The following is a 21,588-nucleotide window of genomic DNA, read 5'->3' as shown; positions in this document are numbered from 1 at the left end:
TGATTTAGTATATTGTTAATTGAATTAATGTGATAAGACAAAATAATGTCTTCTACTTGTCCTGCCAATGTTTTTATTTATAAACTATAAAATTGTAAAAGTTATTAAACGGCGACATAAACAAAAAAAAACAAAAATTAGGGAATTTTTTTAAGGTTTGAGGGGGATGATTTGAATTTATTAATATACGATAATTCATCTGAGGTTTTTTAAGGCCTATAAGAATTTCCCGAGAGGTTAAATGTGACATAAAATAAAATAAATAAAATGAGTGGGCGAGGGGGGGGAGAGGGAGAGGGAGAGGCAAGTGACTAAAATGTGCCGGCTACTTTCCAAAATAAAAATCTATGAATTAAAAATTGTCTTTCATTTTTTCTTTTTTTTTCCCCTATAAAAATACAAATTATTCATATTATTTTAATAGTACACATTTAAGTAGAGATAAAAAAAGGTTTAAAAATGGTTTTTTTCAAGTCTACCTTAAAAGAACAGAACCAAAAAAAAATTGAACAGAAAATCACTTAACAATTTTTTTAAATACAGAAGCACAAATATATTCTACGCACAGAAAAATAAACTCATGTTTGCTGAAATTATTCATCTGACCAAATGGTTAATCAAATGATGTCAAAGAATTGTTCAAAAGTATTTATGAGCATGATATTGAAACAATATCGTTAATTGTAGCAGGGCTGCTATTCTATTTTATCAAATGGTCAGAAAAATCTATACTTTGTAAAATTTTATAGTGATTTTGAAAACAACGAACAATTTTTTGTTTAGATTTGTATATTTTTTGTATAGATAGTTTTTATATATCAGCATTTGACCATTTGGCTCTATCTGCATTTTTATTTTTATTAAGATCAACAAATACATTAGATATATGTATATTAGACTGCTTCATTTTGGGGTCATGAAAAAATTTAAAGTACCATGGAATCTTATCTGCTGCGCAGACCCCTATTTTATTAATAGAATTTTTTTTTTTTTCAATTTTGATCATTTTTAGGGGTTGCTCAAGTGCCCCGATTGCCTAAATTTAGACCTTTTTAAGCCTATTTTTGGCATATTTGAGCAAGTTCTAAAACTCAAAATAATTAAATTTTTTTTCTTTCCAGAGTTTCTTCTAAGTTAGAAAAAACAAATAAAAATGCATGGTATTTTTATTTATCTGAAATATTTCATGCAAATCTATTTATAAAATCCCAAATTTAGTGCAATTTTTTCCAATTTTTACGCAACGTAATAACTTTGTTGATATGTAAAGTCATAAAACGTCTAGCGATTTGATTTTATATATTTCTTAATAATAGTGTTATTTTTTACAAATATTATGCAATATTTTTATATTGTTTTTTTGTTTTTCTTGGAGGTTTTTCTTTTTCCTACATACTTCCTTTTGTAATTGTGCATGAATAAAAGTGAATCTTGTCTTTTTTCTTCCTTTCTGGCAATATCAATGTTGTCCTTTATGAGTTTAACAGTTCTTTCAGAGCAATCATTAACAACTGCAAGATTAAAAATAGCATCTTTAAATTTTAAGTAGAAATCGTTACAAGTCCAATACTCTGGCGGGGTTTTCATCCATTGACAGTCACTTTTACTCTGCCCTATCATAAGGAACAAAAGCCACGAATTTTCTGTGACCAATTCAACTAAGCTTGGTGGCTTCGGTCCACTGAAGTCTAAAGAATTGAGGACCTCCATGTTAGCTTTTATTCGGGCTAACGAATATTTATCTAAGCTACGAAATTCAAAGCTGTATAATTTTTGAGCAATTTCACCTCTTTCTTCACAGTTTTCATCAGCTAAGGCAAGAACAACAAGGTAAGGGTCCAGAAACCATGTGTGCCGTTTGATTGATTCAATGACTGATTCTGCCCCAATCAAATTGTACTCCTTAAACCTATTCATTTGCCAAAGAGCTCTCATATCCTGGATAAACAAAAAATTGTTAAGTAACTAGCTTACCTTAAAAAAATTTATATTTTAGAAACTTTCAATCAAAACTTTTTATTTATAATAGAATCCTTATATATATATATATGTATATATATATATATATATATATATATATATATATATATATATATAAATATATATATATATATATACATATATATATATATATATATATATATATATATATATATATATATATATATATATATATATATATATATATATATATATATATATATATATCATACTTGTTAACTTGGTACCTACCTGACGAGGAGCCACAGCAGATAGTTCAGCTTTGAGAAACCAGGTAGTATAGAAAACAGCCACAAAAGTTGCCACTTCAGTAATTTCATTTTTCAGTCGATTTGTCAGACTGGGTATTGCATCCATCATAAGCTGGAGCTTTAGGTAGTAGATACCTATAAAAATATACATTTTTATTTTTTTTGAAAAGCTAAATATTTGATCATGTATAACAAATTCATTTTTTTTTGCTATGAAGCTATAATTTTTAACTTTGGACTTTTTCCTATCATAAACCTAAAACTCTCTACCTTTTGCCATAAAACGGGCATGATGAATTGCTCCGGGTGTACGAAACTTGTACTTTTCCTCAGAAAGCACCATAAGTGTAAGCTCTGTCAGCTCAATGTAGTCCTTCCTTGTAGCCCCATCCTAAAAATTAAACCAGAAGTATATTGGTATAATGCAATAAACATAGGTATGTATACTTTTGTCTTATAAAGAATAATAGAATTAAACAAGAAAAATCTAGGATATATTACTACTTCATAGTACATATTGTATACATAACTACATATTAAAACATCTAGTCATCGGGCTACCTCTTTCAGAGACCCATGGGTGATAATATTTCTGCAGAACGTTATGCTTTCATGCTTTTGATGACCAAGCCATGTTTTATCTGGAATAGTCAATCTTCTCAACACCTTTTTATTTAAAATGTCAAAAAAAAATCAAAGAGCTCAAAATTGAAGAAATACTAGGGTACAATAATATTTTACAAAAATGTTAACCAATTTTGTAAAACCCTACCTGGTTCTCTACATCAAGATCATTCCATGTTGATTTTAATATTTTAAACAGCATATTATCTGGTCCAGAAGTAGCACTACTCGGATAATTTTTCCAGAAATGTGTTATGTGTAGCTCGTTTATATGATGTCGGCATGCAATAGATAAAACTGGTCGCTGAAAAACTTCATTTACCAGTAAAGAAACAGCTCCATTTTTGTTTCCAGTGTTGATTCTGGTTGTATCAAATGTAACAGCTTGTATACTGTTTGTAAGGTCAAAGCAATTCAAGATATCTCTGATCGCATTTTTTTGATTTTCGCCAGTTCCGGAAGAAATAGCTGGATTTCCCAACAGGTGCGTTTCCATGTTACCGTTTATTAATATTGCTAATCGATCTTTTTCTGATTTTTTCCCATCAGTATCTTCATGACATACTTTTCCATCAAAATGGAGTTGAACTAAAATGTTCTTATTATTTCTGAAATTTCTCAAATGGTCCTTGATCCTCTTTGATTCATCATAAATGACTTTATCTGCTGCTCTTAATGCTGTAGAGGTTGAACATTTAAATTCATCTATATTTCCACCTGATTTAGCAATTATACTATTAACCATGACAGTATGCTGCCTATGACTTAATCCTTCCCCAACAGCAGTATCAGCAGTTCTCTTGAGAATATCTTTTGGAAGTAGAACAGTATCTGGTTTTTTGACTTTCTTCTTTAACTCTGGATCTGGATACGGGAAATCATCATTATCTTCATTTTTATCGGATCCATTTGAGCTGAATTCACTCTCTGACATGGTTTCATTCAAACTTGATCTCATTTCAAACTTGGATAAACTCCTGTTAACAGAGGAAATGTACCTTGTGTCTAATCCACCTATTCTTGTTTTTCTATCTCCTAATTGGTCTAATAAAAAAGCAATATCTTCAGTCTTGTCTCGACAACTTCTTTTCTTATCAGCTTTGATGATTGCAACCAGAGTATCGAGCTCAGGTGCAATCCAAAATATCCTTTTCATCTGAGTTAAAAATTTCCTCCTTTTTTCAATTTCTGATAAAGTTTGTCTTGATTTGTTTTTTTTTAACAGTTTCCAAGTTAGGATCAGCTTCTCTATCTTTTTACTAAAAAATGTGATTTGTAGGTTCTGAACATTTTACAACACATCTATTTCTGTTAATTAATTTATTTAACAGCAGACATTTGTTATATTAATTGTTTTCCTCTAATAAATAATAATATACAAATAAAACAAAAACAAATACAGTCTGGTACCTACCTAATTGTTTGTAATTGCAAAATCTGAAATCCACCCTTCAACCAAGGTGCAATTAACTTTGAAAGAGTGCAGCATAAAGACTTTTCATTATGGCATCTGATTTCAAAGTGTTTTGTCAACGGACAGTGGATAATTCTACTTTCTTTTTGTTTTGGATGCTTCTCCTTTAAATGCAAGAAGTATTGCAAAACCTCTTGCTCTGTAGAAAATTTGTCTTTTGGTAAGGATGACCTGGATTCCCCAACCAAAAAATTTACTTTTTTCTTACTTTTTCCCGACATGAATAAAACTGTAGTAAATAGCTTTAATAAGCATATGAAGTAAGTGTATCATGAAAGTTATCAATAATTATTTCCCGCGTTTTTAAATGAAAATTAAATATCGTCTTTGCTAAAAAGTAATTCGCATAACGTGTTTAAGCAAGTACGCTAAAGTATTAAAGTAAATGCGAAGCGTAAAAATTGGTAAAAATCCGCATAACTATGCAATTTTTTAGTTAGGTTTAGACAAAATATTTTAAGCAAATTAAATTACCTTGCATTTTTTTTTTTTCTATTAACTTAGAAGAAACTCTGGAAAGAAAAAAAATAGAATTATTTTGAGTTTTAGAACCCGCTCAAACGTGTTGAAAATAAGCTTAAAAAAGGGTAAATAAGTCTAAAATTAGACCATTAGGGCACTTGAGCAACCCCTAAAAGTGGTTAAAACTCAAAAAAAAAAAAAAATCTACTAATAAAATAGGGGTCTGCGCAGCAGATAAAACTCCATGGTACTTTAAATTTTTTCATGACCCCAAAATGAAGCAGTCTAATGTATATGTTATATAAAACGGTCTGTACGGATAAGTAAAACAGATCTCACTGTAAATTGCACTAGTGTAATCTAATTTTTTAAAGTCTTGGTTTTGAAGAACCTTTACCAGATATTTAAAAAAGAATATTCACATGTTACAAAGAATGTTCACAAAACTATTAAAATCTGAAAAATTTTTAACTGTTATAAAATTTAAATGTAATAATTTTAAAAGTGTTTAAACTTTAAATTTGTTATTATGTTTCGTGTAAGTTGCTCAAAAATATCGCCACCAATGTCAATTACATTTTGCAACTGCATGTAAATCTAAAAAAAACCTACTAATATGAAAATTTTGTGATCGAGAGAGAAATTAAATCTTCATTTTAATTCCTGAAAAATCTACAATATGATTTAAAAGTATAAATGGAAAAATAGCAGTTTTATAATACAAACTTTTGTGTGCAAATTTTAACCAGTGCGCCACTAATTTAAACTTTAAAAGTACAAAATTTATAATAAAATCATATATAAAATACCAAAATCCTCTTTATAACCATGTCCTTTAGTAAATTGATTTCTTTTCCCAATGTTTCAACATCCATTATCATTTTTATTACATTTGGTCTCTCATTATTTTTATTAACTTTTATTATTACATCTCGAATCTCAATACAAAAAATTTTCTTTTTTTGAACTTCTAAAATAAACTTTATGATCAAATATACATGAGTAAAGTAAATTTTGTTATAAAATAAATTCAATAAAATATATAAAACTTATAAAACATACTAGCTGTTGACCTGATATATAATGTGATTCTAAACATTGCTTCGATGAAGTATTTTCAGATTTTTATCTTTCTTTCTTGTTTTTTTTTTTTTTTATTTCTAATTTTTATTTTGGTGCCCCAAGGAATCTTTACTATCTTATCACAGAGCACCACGGATGAGCATTTAAATGCAAGTTCACGCCTCCTATTTAACCGATGTCGCAAAACTTGCCCCTAGGTGGGGTTCGAAACACGGGTCCTTATTTTTGAAGCAATTGCGCAACCACTGCACCACGGCTGTTCAAATATTAAACTTTTGACAAAAAATTTTAACAAAATATTAAACTTCTCACTTTGATTTAATGCTTTTAAATATAAACCAATAATTTTGTCAACGCAACCCTTGATATAGTTATATATTAAATTATTAGCAAACTATTCATTTTAACCTTGACTTCATTAATTTATTAATTTATATACTTTCTCATTCTTTTTTAAATAAAATAGAATTTCAATGTACCTGATTTAGAGAAAGTTTTTCTAAACAAGTTTAGTAAGGGCTTTAATTGACAAGAAGAATTTGATATCTGAGTTAGATGAGCTACATGACATAATGATAAGCTTGATGAATTACTTATCCGGCACATCTGTTATTGTAAATAGCCAGAGTATTTATCACGTATTATATACCGCTGTTGATGCCAGAAAAACGTTTATATTTAAATCTAGTTTTAAATTTTAAATTCAATTTTAATACCACGTATTAATCAAAATTACGTTTAATCGTGCCGGTTTTGTAAAACTTTAGTGAAAAGTTATAACTTGTTTTAATAAAAAACTTATATTCTATAAATAAATTCTGTAAGGAATATTCAGGTTTATACGAGAAGCTACATGAAAAGTTTTCATATAGACTTCGCGACATATGTAAAATGTTTTAGCGGAAGATATCTCTTAAGAAAAGATATCCTTCTGATAAAGTATTTCATATGTACCTGTGCCTTTTTTTATTAATATAATACTATATAATATAATTGACTTATAACATTATATTATTATGTTATATTTTATCAAGTTCGTTATCATAATATTAAGTTATAAGATAAGATATCGTTCAGTTAAAGCACGATCACAGTTATCCTATGCTATTGTTAAATGAAGTAATCATTTACAACTCATCAGTGCAAACAGTATTGGGAATATATCTGTTATCACATAGTATATGTGAAAATCGATAATAATAGATAATAGACACAAACAAAACCAGAAGTATAGATAGAATAAATCTATCTATACTTCTGGTAAATATATTGTTGTTGTTGTTGTTGTTGTTGTTGTTGTTGTAGTTGTTGTTGAGGATATACCTCCATTACAGTTTGCACTGATTTGTTGATATATGTAATGATACTTTTGATAAACAATAAATATTGTTCAGCTAAAGCATTATCATGTATATCAACTTATCAGTGGGAACTGTAATAGATCTATACCTATAACAACCTAGGCACTAATTTGTTAAAATACATAATAAAGCTTTAGCAGTGATATATTGAAATACATGACAATAATTATCGTTCTGCTAAATGGAGAAACTGGAAACTGTAAGTACAATTTACAGTGATAAGTTGATATAATTGATAATACTTTAGCTGAACTATAATTATTGTTCTGCATAAGTATTTTTACATTTACCAACATATACTTGAGATGTATTTATTATCACATACAATATATGTGATCATAGATATATTGTCAGAACTGAAGATATATCTATAATCACATATATTATATGTGATAATAAATATATCTCTAGTACTGTTTGCCTGAATATGTTGTTAAGTTCATTAGATGAACTGTTGCCTGAAGATCTTCTGTCACCGGAAAACAAGTAAAAATGATTTACATGAATTACCTCTTAGTAAAGTGAATATATATTCAAGTGATATAACTATAGATATAAAAACTGATGGACTTCCTATTCAGTTCTTCGATAGTTAGCAGGTGGAGCCAATTGTTTTTTCAATAGTAAAATATAGTATCTTGTCCTTTCCTAGAGGCCATTTTTAGCGGAAATGCAATGCCATAAAGTTTTCATGACACAATTTTATTTATAAAATTTTGTAGCAGAAGTTATTAATTTAACAGTTTATGGGTTAGTTACTTATGAAAAACAGTATGGATATATTTTGCATTGTTTTATTTTTGATGTTCCAGCACATCCATTTGTTAGATTTTGCTCAGGTCACGCATCAAAAAATGAGTGTGATTGGTAAAGTTCTGTGACAGAGTAATTTAAAAAAATGAGTATTTATGCAAAAAATATTGTAATTTTAAGAACTGATTCTAAACTTAGGTCAAATGCTCACCAATTGCGTCAGAATATGAACAGCATATAAATGTTAATAAATAGTTTACAGGGGTGTTACCTCCATTTTTTTCTTGGTCGCCCTGTGGCCGACTGAAATGTATTTTTTTTCTTACTGAAATTATCCGGTATGATAATCAGTTGTCCGGTAATTTTAAAAACGTTTCAAAAAGGAGTGTTGTTACACTTTGAACCATTATAAATTGCGTCAATGTATAATTTAATTCAAGTTAGTTTCTTTTTATATCGTCTAAAATTATATAATGTACTTTAGTGTATTTATTTTTAAACCTTGTGTATTTACTTTTAAATCTACTTTAAATGGTTTTCTAAAGATTTTTTTAAATAATAAAAAGGAATAAAATCTTCATAATTCAAAAGATGGTTTTATTATTAAACACTCTTTTGGAAGTGGCAAACTGTCTGGTAGTCCAGTCGGGCTTCCTAGAGGCATTTTTTTTTTAATTTTAGTCACTCTTTGAGAAATCTAGTCTTCTCGTGCCACCAGACGACCATGAAGGTACAACCCTACAATTTTGAAAATATCTTTTTTTCGTTCGCCCGATTATTGTTAAATAAATTGTTATTATTTTGACCTTGTTTAACCTTATTATTTGTATTTTCGTGTTTTTTTTTTTCTGAGGAATTTGTTTTCTCTATGAAATTCATTTTTTTCAAAAGTTTTTTTAAAATAATAAATAACAGTTTTCGATTTTTTAAATAATGAACAATAGATTTTGAATCTTTAATTCAATTTGATAATCAGATTTTAGGCGATTACAATTTAACAACTTAAGTTACAAAGTCAAACAGAAAATCATTTTAAAATATTAATAAGAACATGTTTCTTTCTTTGCTAAGTTTTACTATGCTAGATATTATCATTTGAGTTTTGATGCAAGAGCACAGTGGAACGTAGGTGGCCGAAATTAAATCTTTTTTTCTCTATGGTTACAGACGCTAGCATATTTAGTAAAAATATGTTAAAATATCAAAAAATCTAAAAAATGAAAAATTTAGGGAGAAATTTAATTTTTTTCTTAAAAGTTTAATTCAAAAGAAAATTTTTGTGTGACGTGCCAACTAATTTATGTAGAATTACTTTTAATATTTTCCCTGACATATATACATTTATGGAAAGGTTTATGGGACTTGTTTTAAATAGTTTAGGTTTTTAAGAAAAATTTGAATGCAATTAAAAAAGCAGGGCCGAAATATAAAAAAGATTAAAAATAATATCATTTTTTAACTTTAAACGAGCTTGAAAACTGTTTATATGGTAGTCTCAGCATTTATTGAGACTAAATGTGCTCTAGAAAAGTTTAGTGAAAGATGTTGCCGCACCTTTTAGCGCCTTTTTAAAATAAATTGTTTTGAGTGATGCACGGTCCTTGTAAAATATCTTTTATGCATCTGTAATCAATGGCGGATTTTAATATTTATTATGACAGTTTCTGAATTGTCAAAACTCTAAATTTAAGTATATTTATGCCGAATGAAAGTATTTTTCAAAAAAAAAGGTGATTGGAACCTGGAAACAAAAATACACAAACAGATCTACCGCAACTAAACTCCAAATTATCCACAGATTTTAAATGTCATTTAGTTACCATTAAGCGTTTGACCATAATGAACATGTGAAACTTTTTTTGGGGTAACCACTTTACATGTTTAAAAATTTTTAAAAACTAAAAGATATTTAAATAAAAATTGACGATGACTTTGAATGCAGAATTAAATAGTGCATTAAAATATTTTATTAACTCATTGCCTCCGCATTGGGCTACATGGTAAACCTTGTGAAATATTTTTGTTTCCAGGCGTAATGATATCAAAATAAAGAATAATAATAAATCTAAATATTTTATTTGAAAAATACGAATAACCTAATACATAATTTTGATGACCAGTTTATTTTAGCTATGAGTATTTTTAATTTTAAATTACTTTATATTAAGTTTCAATCGAGTACCATTAAATTTTACGCAAAATTGTGAAAAAATCCCGCCCGTTAAAAAAATATTATGAGAAGCTTTTGCAACAAAGTCAAGTTTCTCGGAAAGTGCAGATCAAAATTATGTAAGATTTAAATATCAAAACTTAAAACATGGTTTTTTAAGATAACGCGCATGTTAGCCTAATCAAACATTGTTTATATTTAATTTATACTTACCTCTTTATCTAGTTTTTAAAAACATCATGTTTGATATACATGCTTCAAAGTTAATTTATGCCTTGCGAAATATCCTTATATTTAATAATTTAGATTAACTGACCTATTTATACAATCTTTTTACTTTGGTCAACGTAAAATAAATAATTTACTACAAATTGTTCCTATTCATATTTCTTTTTCCTATTTTACATAGATATGTTCACATGAAGTATAACGTAAATGTGACACACTGTTAGCCTAAACTTTTTATTCTTTTTATGTATGAAAATTGAAAGTCGATGAAACATGGCAATGAAACTAGCAACAAAGTAACGAGCAACATAATTTTTTGAAAGAAAAATGACTTTCTTTACTATTATACTTTTGGTATGAATATATTTATTTTTTGAAATGTATTCTATCTTGCGCATTGTTATTTATAGGCGTATACATATTTGTACATAGTTACAAATCTGTCTGTCTCTCTCTCTTTCACTCTCTCTCTCTCTCTCTCTCTCTCTCTCTCTCTTTCTCTCTCTTTTTCTCTCTCTTTCTCTCTCTCACTCTCTCTCTCTCTCTCTCTCTGTTACATATACATATATATATATATATATATATATATATATATATATATATATATATATATATATATATATATATATATATATATATATATATATATATTAATTATTAAAATATTAATTATCCCCTCATACCCAACCTCTAGGTCCGACTCTGTTATGCATGCGTGCATACTTCTATGAATAAACTTATCCTCTCGTACCCAACCCCCTTAAATTTATAATCGATCCTCACAATACAATATAACTGCGTGAGAACATATTATAATGATATGCACTACTGTGTATGACCTTATAATACTCGATACGCACACTAGATAAAATAGGACACTCCTTGGGTATGAGTTCATCACATATTATACCTCACGTGGTAGCTAAGAAGTAGGTTATAAAGTGTTTTAGTACTTTAACTCTTTCGAAACAAGCTTAGAACTAACATACTTACGTATATATATATATATATATATATATATATATATATATATATATATATATATATATATATATATATATATATATATATATATATATATATATATATATATATATGTATATATATATAGTAAGTTAGATATTTTTTTGTCAAACTACAATAATTAAGGTATATTTTAACATTTTAACTTTCTTTATACTTCTTGATTTTCAATGTTTAAAAACTATTTTAAAAAAGTTATTTAAGAAGTCCATGTTCGAACATATCATACCTCTGGCACTTAAGATGATAAGCAATCTTCATCCGTAAATATAGTTTTATCAAAAGGTTAAATACTAATGCATCTAAATGCAGATTTTTCATTTGTAGGAATAGCATCTCTTTCCCAAGCTTGGAAACAAATTTGTGGGATATCATAAATGCTAAAAGTTATGTCAGGGTGTAATAACATCCATGAATTCAGACCTTTATTGTAAAAATGCTTAAACGGCCCAAACACGGTTCTGTCTAATGGTTGAACTTTATTTGACGTATGTGACGACAGCGTAAGGATAATAATTCCATTTTCTTTGCTGTAATTCAGTCCGTCTACAGATAAATGGAACTCATGGTTGTCCATGATCAATAAGACCTTGTCTTGAGCAAAACAAAGGACATTATGAGAAAAATATTCTAACAAAATTCACAAAATTCTCACTTGTCATTCAGCCAAACGGGTTAATCAAACCATGTCCTGCAGAGTCTAGAATACCTTGCATCATTTTCCATTATAAAAGCGGTGGCGAAGAAAAATCCAAACAGGTGCTACTCTTTCCGAGTTACAATTTTAGAAACACGATGCGCTGTGGTTACCCCAGTTTTATCCAGATTGTAACTTTAGGATGGTGTAAAATTGTATCGCGTAATAACATTATAAAGTTTATTTTGAAAATCTGCTACTGTTATTCTATTGAAATTGGTCATTCGAGCAAGACTCGTAGCTTCAGGTGGTCGTATTTACAGGTTAGGATAACGTTTCATGAATGACGAGAACCAATCAGGTCTTGCAGACTTCACTTGTTTTATTTTCGTGAATACTTTATACAATTTCTCTCCGCATATTCAAAGGCTAAACGTCTTGTAGCTTTTGGTGTTAGACCAGGGAACATTGCTGAGCATTTAATTTAATATTCAACTCGCGAAGATTCCATTAACGGAGGAAAAACTTGACTTTTCTTGAAATTAAATGTTACATCAACAGTTATTAAATAAACATTTTGATGTTTAGTCTTTTTGATATGGTCGAAGAGTCTTGATTTGCCAACACCGTGTTTAGCAGCACTCTTTCTGATGCTCAAATGTTTTGTTTGGACATCTTTTACGGCTTCCCTTAACTTTTTAGGTGAGAACGTGCGCTTGGTTTTTTTCTTATAGTTTCTGGTCACCTTTAGATTAGTTGTCATAAAAATTACAATAAAACTTAAAACTTGTTAAAAGTGTTGAACTCTTTTTTGTTTACTCTAGTAACTACTACTCCTTAGTTTAGCGCTACGAGTTTTATATACATTTACTCGAGAATTCCTTCATGCAAATATATTTTACAAGGGATTTAGGGTGTTGTAATCGTTAATGATTGTGCAAATAGAAGTTTACAAAACTTTATTAATTGGTCATAGGAAATTTTTATTTTATTAAAGCATCGGAGAAGACTAAAGACAATGTCCGAACTGTCTGAAGTCTCCCCATAAGGGGTATATTAAAAAAATTAAGAGAATCGTTACAAACTCGTCTATAATTTACAAATACTTACATTCCAACATCCATAGATTATTGTTTGTTCTAAAAAAATTGCACTAACTCTGGCAGAGTTCATGACTAGGATATGAATGATTCACTTGAAATTGAAAATTTTACATCAAAGAACCAAAAAATTGTTTTTTCACTCTAAAATCTATTTTTTAGCGGGAAACGGTCACCTAACTACTATATATATATATATATATATATATATATATATATATATATATATATATATATATATATATATATATATATATATATATATATATATATATATATATATATATATATATATATGTATATATATATATATATATATATATATATATATATATATATATATATATATATAAATATATATATATAAATATATAACCCTCATTATTCTGTGTAACTCTCTTTCTAAACCAAAACCTTGTAATTTTAAATCTTTCTAATCAAATAAAGCAGCAAAACAATACAGTAATAATTAGATAACTGATAAGACTCAATAGCTTAATTTTTTTGTTTTTAGCGAAAAAAATGTCAACGGCGTCATATTGTAATATTGCATAATTTACAACCAACTCAAATTATTAAAACGTCTAAACTTGCTGATGTTGCTCTGAACTCTGAACAAGTTTGAAGTCAAAAAAGTTTTAATTTGTCAAAAAAGTTTTAATTTGTATGTAAAGTTTAAACGACATTTTAAGGCATTACATGCCTTAAAATGTCGTTTAAACTTTAAAGATGTTAACTTTGTTATTTCCTCTCTCTCAATAAAAATTTGATTATGAAGAACCGTTAAGTAAAAATATGTTTTTCTTGTTACATTTACCACAAATTTTTAGTAAAAGAGCCTAGAAAACTTGGATAAGTTTTCTAGGCTCCTTTACTAGGCTTGGGTCAAGATGTATATATTTCTTTAATGCACTACAAATATTAGAGAAAGTTGGTGTTTTGAAGATGTTTTGAAGACAAAAAATAACTTTGCAAATACATAAAAATGGTTTTAGCCATGATTTTATTACACCAGGGTATTCTTAAAAAAATCTTTTTTTAAAAAATGAAAACAAAAAGGTTTGATGTTTGAAAACTTACCAGAATTATAGAGTATGTTACGTATAAATTTTAAATTACTCTGATTTTCAGTAATGATAAAAATTCTGATAACTCTAATTTTTATTTTGGAAATTTAGAGTTTTTACTGAGATATTTACTCGTGGAGGATTAGCAGTATCTTATGATTTTTTAAATCAATGGGTATAATACACTTTTTTATTATGATTTTTTCGTAATGCTTCAGAACTATACGATGAATGATGAATCGAAATTATACTAAGTATAATAAGGAACCATAGTTTTTCACCTTCAAACATATTTTTAAAAAACTATTGAAACTTTTTTTCTCAAAGAAAAATACAATACTGCAAATGATCAATGCATAAATAAAAAAAAGCCAAAAGTAATATTGTTTGTTGAACTAATTCAAGTTGTTGTGTTTTTCCTGATCAAAAATTCACCCTTCTTTTAGCAACTTATCTACACAGTGAATAGACCTGTTATAAAGTACACGAGGGTTTAAATGTAAAATTTATAAAAATATTTTTCCAATTAATTTAAAAATTTTCATACTTAATTATGAATCAACCGCTGTTTTTTTTTCTTTTTTTTTTGTATTGGTTATTTAGGCGCTCCAAAAAGATCTAACAGTCTTATCACGGAGCACCGCGAAAGAACATTTAACAAGGAACTTCAATCGTTTCTTACCAATGTTGCTTTTGAAAATTTTATTGCATTGCAAACTTTTTCGCCATTCATTTTCAAGACCAATTTATATTGTAGCTTTTCTGTTTTGTGTTGAACAACGTTTAGAGGAGCTAGAGTTGTAATGCTGACCTTAATAAAGTCTTTTCATTAATGTTTGACTAAAGATTTTAATGAAGAATTTGCAGTCTGATAGATTCTCATCATCTATTTAAATATTTGACCAATTAATAAATGTTTAGTCCTAAAAATGGACAAAGAAAATATGATAAAGTATTGATAATCAAGCAATAAAATAAATCATCTTAACCTTTACGTTTCAAAGTAGGCCTTTTGGCGATCTCGCTAGTTCCGAAGTACACCTATTGGCGTTTTTAAACATATCTATATATTTTCGGTCGGTAAATTTTTCCAGTGAGCAAATCCAGGTTTCGCGTTTTTTGTAAAGTCAAGACACGAATTATTAAAACTTATTTGAACCATTTATACTCATTTTCTTATAATAATTTGCAATAGATAGATAATTTAATAGGTTTATTATATTAAACAATTCTTTTTAATATATTATAGCAAAATTTCTTATAACTTATACGCTATTAAAAATGAATTTGATATTCAAGCACTTATTATATTCGAGTCAGGATTTTATAAAAAACACGAAACCTGGATTTGCTCACTGGAAAAAAGTTTCAACCTGCAATGTAACCTTTAGTTTTCGAAAATGTTGGTTAAAGTTTTTTTCCAGTGAGCAAATTTGAAAGTTACGAAATTTAGCATTTCTGACTTTCGATTTAAAATCAATGGTCCATAGCAGTCCGAAAAAACAACAACACTGCATGGTTTTCTCATAAACTTTGTTTCTATTTTTACTTTGAAAACCAGTTACATTTTGACAGCCTAAGGTCGCCGGTTGACCCAATCCCTAGTTAAAAACATTAACAATCAGCTCAAAAATAGTAAGAATAATAATTCTAATGATAAAAAACTGATTTCTCATAATTGTATATATATTTTTGTTTTATTTTTCTAGCCTTAGAAAGTTAATTTAAGCTTATGACTTGAAATCTAAAATGTTATTTACACTTCTAATCTACCTTGTTTAATAGACATTACTTATGTATAATTTTATGTAAAAAGTAATTAAGAACATGTAATAAAGCGATATTTAGTTAAAAGGTAAATACAAGTACTCTAAAGAAGTGTATTTTCATGTTCTTAGTGTCAATATATTTTCAAAGCAACAAGGTACTTTGATGGTTTCCTTAAATATTTACTCATAGTTTTGCCAAAACTATGACTGCAATTTTAAAATGTGAACAAAATAAAAGCGCTATTAGTGCATATTTTATATATTCTATTTAAATATGCATATGTAGATTAACCATTGCCCCGGTTTTTACATAGAAGAGCGCAGCGCTAAACTTTGTTGTTGTTGTTTTTGTCAATTTTAAGATAGCAATTTAATGCTAATGTTTACTTCTTTGTATTATTTGAAAGCCACACCTATCTATTCCTTAAACATAACACTAAAACCTTGACAAGTCTATACTTTAAAAGTCCACTTAATTTTGATAAATTTTATCACACTTGATTTGAAATTTTTGTTTCTTATATTTTTTGTTTCATCAGGTATTGAATTATAAAGCTTAAGTCCATTACAGAAAATTGACTTCTGCCCACTCTTATTGTTTTGCACTACCATATGGAAATTATTTGCATTTTTGGTGTTGTATTTGTGTACGTCACTGTTCTTTCTAAACATATTCACATATATTTTATTATTTGGGTTAGTTACTACCTCATGAACAAAGTTCAAAACTTTAGATATGATTTTCTGCTTGACTGATAACCATCCAATTTTCACCAACATTTCATTACTATGTGAACACCAATCACACTTTAGAATAAGTTGCATAGCTTTATTCTGCAACTTCTGAAGTATTTGAATATCACCATCATTTGCATTTAAAAAGATTGAGGCACAGTATTTATAATGAGGAGCCACTATTGTATTATAAATTACTTTTTTAGACCACTGGGTTAGATATCTACTTATTCTTGATAGGTAGCCCAACTTTTTAGTTATTTTCTTAGCAGTACACTTTATATGTTGTGTAAATTTTAAATTTTCATCAATTTGAATGCCCAAGTATTTAACACATTCAGAGAACTTAATTTTCCTGTTATCCAAGATAAGTGATTCATGTGACATATCCAATAATATATTTCTTTTTTTAATCACTGAACTTGATACTAACATGACCATTGGTTTTTTGATGATCAGTTTTAGTATATCGTATTTAACCATAATGTACTATCTTTAAGATCTTTGTTTAATTTCACAATTACATCATCGAAGTTGTTAGTTTCAATATAGATTAATGTATGATCAGCAAATAAGTTGATTTTTACATGTTTGATTACATTGGTTATATCGTTTATGTATATAAGAAAGAGTAAGGGCCTTAAACAGACCCCTGGAGTGTGACATCCAATGTCACACTCTAAGATATAAGATTCTTCGTCATCACTTTTTATAACTTGAGTTGACAAAAAGTTTTTAATTCATTCAAGAACTTTACCTTTAACCTTGTAGCAACTTAATTTCCTTAATATAAGATCTCTGTAAATAGTTTCAAAAGCGCGTTATAAGTCAAGCATTACTGTAATTACAAATTTATTATTTAATCTCCAACTTGAGAAAATTACTTGTAAAGCATCTTCAGTTGATCTTTTTTTCCTAAAACCAAATTAATTTTTATACAATAAATTATTTAATTCAAAATAATCTAATACTTTTTATGAACCCATATTTTAATGACTTTTTAATACACAGCCAACATATTGATTGGTCTTAAATCTTGCGGTTGTTTAGGTGAGTTTGTTTTATGGATTGGTATTATTGTGGACTTTTTCCATGATTATGGTACAATACCAGTCATCAATGACAAATTAGTTACTTCTAATAACTTCACTGCTATACTTGAATAAATATTTTTAAGCATTTTTACACTTACATTTTCACACATTGAATTTTAGTTCTTCATATTTTAAACTTTATTATCAAGATCATTTCTGTTCATTGGTTTGAAATCATTGAAAGCATTTACGTTATCATCTATATGAATATTTTGTTTAACATTATAATTTGACTCAGATTTAATCAACTTTTCAATACCTTAAATACTTATGATTAGAAATTTATTACATTTATTACTTAGAGACTTTTGCATTTTCTTCAAATATAATATCTTCAAGTACATTCTTTTTATTTTTTAAAGATAAGTCAGTAAGATTTTTTAGGGTTTTCCACATAAGCTTAGCATCATGTTTAACCTCATCAATTTTTTCTTTAAAAAACCTTGACTTTAAACATCTTAATAAATAACTCTTATAGTTTCTAAAATGTTTAACTATTTTAAATTGATCATTACATTTCATATGATCAGTTCCATTTTTTTTCATATACTTAAGTTTATTCCATTCTTTTGTTAACTGATTACATGCTTTTATCAATGAATAATCCTTCCACCATTTTGTGTTTTTATTACCACTACTCTCCACTTCTTTTGTTTTAACTATTTTATTGATACATGTTTGAACATTTTGTATAAGTAGTTCAGCCATTTTAAACTAATATTAATTAGTTTAGCGCTGTGCTCTTTTGCATAATAACTGGGCAATGGTCACCCTATGCCTATAAAATGTTAAAAAATGTCATTTTTTTTACCTACATATTTGTTTCCGCCTGCTTTTTTTCTCAAAAAGTGTCACTTTATTGAAAAAAGTGCTAATCAAAATATTTCTTGAAAAACAAGGTATATATAGACCAACATATATAGACCATATAGACCAACACTGTATAAATTTTATGATGGGTATGGTGTCAATCTATAAAATTTATGTAAATATACTTATTTGCTTTTCAAAAAAACTTTACTTCAAGGTTCAGACATAATGATAGCATTACAAAATTTTTTTTTCAATATACCTACAATTTAACAAACAAAATATTGCATTAAAGATAACAACAAAATTTTATTTTTAATATACTACAACTTTAGCTAAAAATACTGCTTTCTGAGTGGTCAAGTTTAAAAAATTGAGCAGTTCTTAAGGTTAATTTTTTGTAAACATGTGTGATTGAATAAGTATTATTTCATTTATCTATCTATAATCTTCACAATAACATATTTGGCTTCTTTTAGCTTTTTATAAGATTGTAAAAACAAAGAATAGTTTATAGTTATACAGCTCTTAATAATGAAATACTTACATTTAGAATGCTTTGCTTCTATTGACATATATTGTTCTGTTTCACTAAATAATTCAGTTGTGTGTGGAATGTAGAACAATTTAAGACTGTCTTTATACTTTAAGATTCACCGTTATAAGGTGGAAGACAAATCTTTAATTTGAATTGGAGCATGGTTTGCTAATGAAGCCAAAGGACTTATCTGAGTTGCAAATACTAAACCTTTGGAGCGCAGTTCCTCAGTGCATTGGCTTTTGGTTCGTTTACTTGCTTATACAATTTTTTTTGTTCTTTTTTTTTGTTTTAGAACAATCTATAATAAAAACTAATTGTTTAATACAAATAAATTTTAAAACTTACAATATTTCATGGCAGTTTGCAATATTTTTATAAAGGAGTATGTACTACCTACTTTGATATCTTTTGGCCCATATCCATGCCAAGCAGACTGTGTTTATTATAAATTTTACAGTACTTTCATTAAAATGAGTTTAAAAACAGGAAAAATCATTTTAATATTATGTATTAGCTAAATGGTAAAAAATAGTTTTTATATTATACACTTTCGGTAGTTTTTTTATGATTGAATTGCTTAAATCATCTACCAAATAATATTTACAATTCAATAAAAATATTGATTTAAAGGGGTTTGTGTATTAAATACTGTTCAACATATAGAATTGAAACAATGTTTATCAATTATTAATGATAATGGGATATCATTTATATTTAGTTCATCTTCATCTTCTTGAAACATCTCTACAAATAAAAAAAATCATGATATCAAAACTTTGTAGTAGAGTCCATTTTGCAGTAGAAGTAGTTTTTTCCAAATATTTCCACAACACATAAAAAATATGATGCTAGCAATATGACTACAACAACAATATGTTCTTAAACCAGAAAAACACCCACATACATAAGGTAAAACTGATTCTGGACTATTGATGTTTGGCAAATATTTAATAAATAGCCTTTTCTAGTAGCATTTAAATGTTTTGACTGAACTTCAGCAGAAATCAATTTATAATTTTGAATTTGTAGAAAATTTTTATCAATCAAAATAATATATTTTCTATTTTAATTTAAATATTCTGCAAGATAACTGTAACTTTGCTTTATCCAATAGCTATGAAATGTGATATATTTTCGAATACCCGTTATAGAAAACCTTGGGATATCATTTAAATCTAATGCATCAATTGTTTCAAATTGGTTTTTACTTTCGCTTTTTGTATTTGTAATGTATGATTCCAATTCATTTTTTAAATTAATTTTATCTTTCATTAGAATTATCTTATGTGCAATATTCTTAGCGTCTTTTTTATCGGATATATATTTAAAATGAAAATAATTAATCGAAGAAGCAGCTATTTTAACATTAGTCATTATATGAGAAAGCATTGTAGTCCTTTTTTTTTCCAAAGAATCAAAAGATTGTTTAAATATACCATTAATGGTGTTAACAGCACATCTGAATTTTGTAACAAAAATTCATCAGTTATATCTCTAAAACCTCTATCTAAAACTTATAAATCCTTGGACTGAATTAGTTCTCTTAAATCAGTTTTTGTTTTTAAAATGTCACTTGATACAGCTGCGTCATTAATAGTTGCAGCAAAAGGTCCATTAACATCAGTAATAAATCCATTTGCAGTGCGTACTACAAAAGGCTTTTTTATGCCCACTGTACAGGTTTTTGGCTATAATTGCTAGCTGTTTGTTTTTTAAGTCAAACAAATCTTTGATTATATCTGTCTTATTTAATAGCCAATCTTTTTATGGTTGTGGTTTTGCTCCTAAAATTTTGCAAACAAAATTAGCATTAAGCAAGGCTTTTATCTGATTGCAAAATTTCTGAATTTTCAAACAACATGACAAAGCAAAGTAACAAGCAATTGACTTTTGATCAAGACCAGTCTTTAACCAAAAGAGATAAAGTGCAAGAGCTTGTTCTTTTGAATAATTGAATGAGTTTTTTTATTGTTTTTAATTCACTTACCAAATATAGAAATTTATCTTTGGTGAAATCTGTATTTTGAAAACAAAACTCAGATGTTATGTTATCACTAAATTTTCTGAATATAGATGCTGATTTTAAATCTCTAGGCCAAAAATTTTAGGTAAAACTTGTATCATTGTTTTATTAATGTTTACAGAGTTTTTTACAATTGATTTATTATCTGAATATTTATCTTTAAGCCACTTACTATCTGAGTAAGTGGCTTAAAGATAATTTGTGAGTGGTAATCATCATTTTGTAAAGGATATTTAATTTTGAAGGATAATTATTTAAAAAATTTATTATTTAAAAAAGATAAAGATAGTATTGGACAATAAGTAGGTTGTTAGGCATTATATCTTGCAAGAGAATACCTAACTAAAAATTAATTATAAATTTGTGTCTAATGGTTTAATGA

At 27.4% G+C, this 21,588-nt stretch overlaps 3 protein-coding genes across 3 annotated transcripts in view; 1 reads left to right on the top strand and 2 right to left on the bottom strand.

The window, feature by feature from the left end:
• Nucleotides 1-1,169: 1,169 nt before the first annotated feature.
• Nucleotides 1,170-2,759, bottom strand: LOC136080704 (uncharacterized). Its single transcript, XM_065797694.1, has 3 exons — nucleotides 2,523-2,759; nucleotides 2,233-2,387; nucleotides 1,170-1,938 (listed from the first exon to the last, which is right to left on the bottom strand). Exons 1-3 carry the CDS (start codon nucleotides 2,593-2,595, stop codon nucleotides 1,348-1,350), a joined length of 819 nt encoding a protein of 272 aa, XP_065653766.1. The 5' UTR covers nucleotides 2,596-2,759; the 3' UTR covers nucleotides 1,170-1,347.
• Nucleotides 2,760-3,000: 241 nt separating this feature from the next.
• On the bottom strand, nucleotides 3,001-4,743 carry LOC136080278 (uncharacterized). Its single transcript, XM_065796893.1, has 2 exons — nucleotides 4,291-4,743; nucleotides 3,001-4,135 (listed from the first exon to the last, which is right to left on the bottom strand). Exons 1-2 carry the CDS (start codon nucleotides 4,569-4,571, stop codon nucleotides 3,001-3,003), a joined length of 1,416 nt encoding a protein of 471 aa, XP_065652965.1. The 5' UTR covers nucleotides 4,572-4,743.
• A 16,006-nt stretch (nucleotides 4,744-20,749) lies between these two features.
• LOC136080277 (uncharacterized) overlaps nucleotides 20,750-21,588 on the top strand; it is a 43,441-nt gene continuing 42,602 nt past the window's right edge. Inside the window, exon 1 of the mRNA XM_065796892.1 lies at nucleotides 20,750-20,863. Coding sequence (XP_065652964.1) covers nucleotides 20,750-20,863 — 114 coding nt within the window. The remainder of the gene's footprint in view (nucleotides 20,864-21,588) is intronic.

The sequence above is a fragment of the Hydra vulgaris genome, chromosome 05 (assembly GCF_038396675.1).
Source record: "Hydra vulgaris chromosome 05, alternate assembly HydraT2T_AEP".
NCBI lineage: Eukaryota > Metazoa > Cnidaria > Hydrozoa > Anthoathecata > Hydridae > Hydra > Hydra vulgaris.
This window is presented reverse-complemented; position numbering and strand designations above follow the sequence as displayed.

Coding starts and splice junctions, on each gene's coding strand:
- LOC136080704 (XM_065797694.1), bottom strand. CDS start 2,595: ATGGTGCTTTCTGAGGAAAAGTACAAGTTTCGTACACCCGGAGCAATT. Junction 2,388..2,522: donor TGCCCGTTTTATGGCAAAAG/GTAGAGAGTTTT, acceptor ATATTTTTATAG/GTATCTACTACCTAAAGCTC. Junction 1,939..2,232: donor CTGCTGTGGCTCCTCGTCAG/GTAGGTACCAAG, acceptor TTGTTTATCCAG/GATATGAGAGCTCTTTGGCA.
- LOC136080278 (XM_065796893.1), bottom strand. CDS start 4,571: ATGTCGGGAAAAAGTAAGAAAAAAGTAAATTTTTTGGTTGGGGAATCC. Junction 4,136..4,290: donor TTGCAATTACAAACAATTAG/GTAGGTACCAGA, acceptor CACATTTTTTAG/TAAAAAGATAGAGAAGCTGA.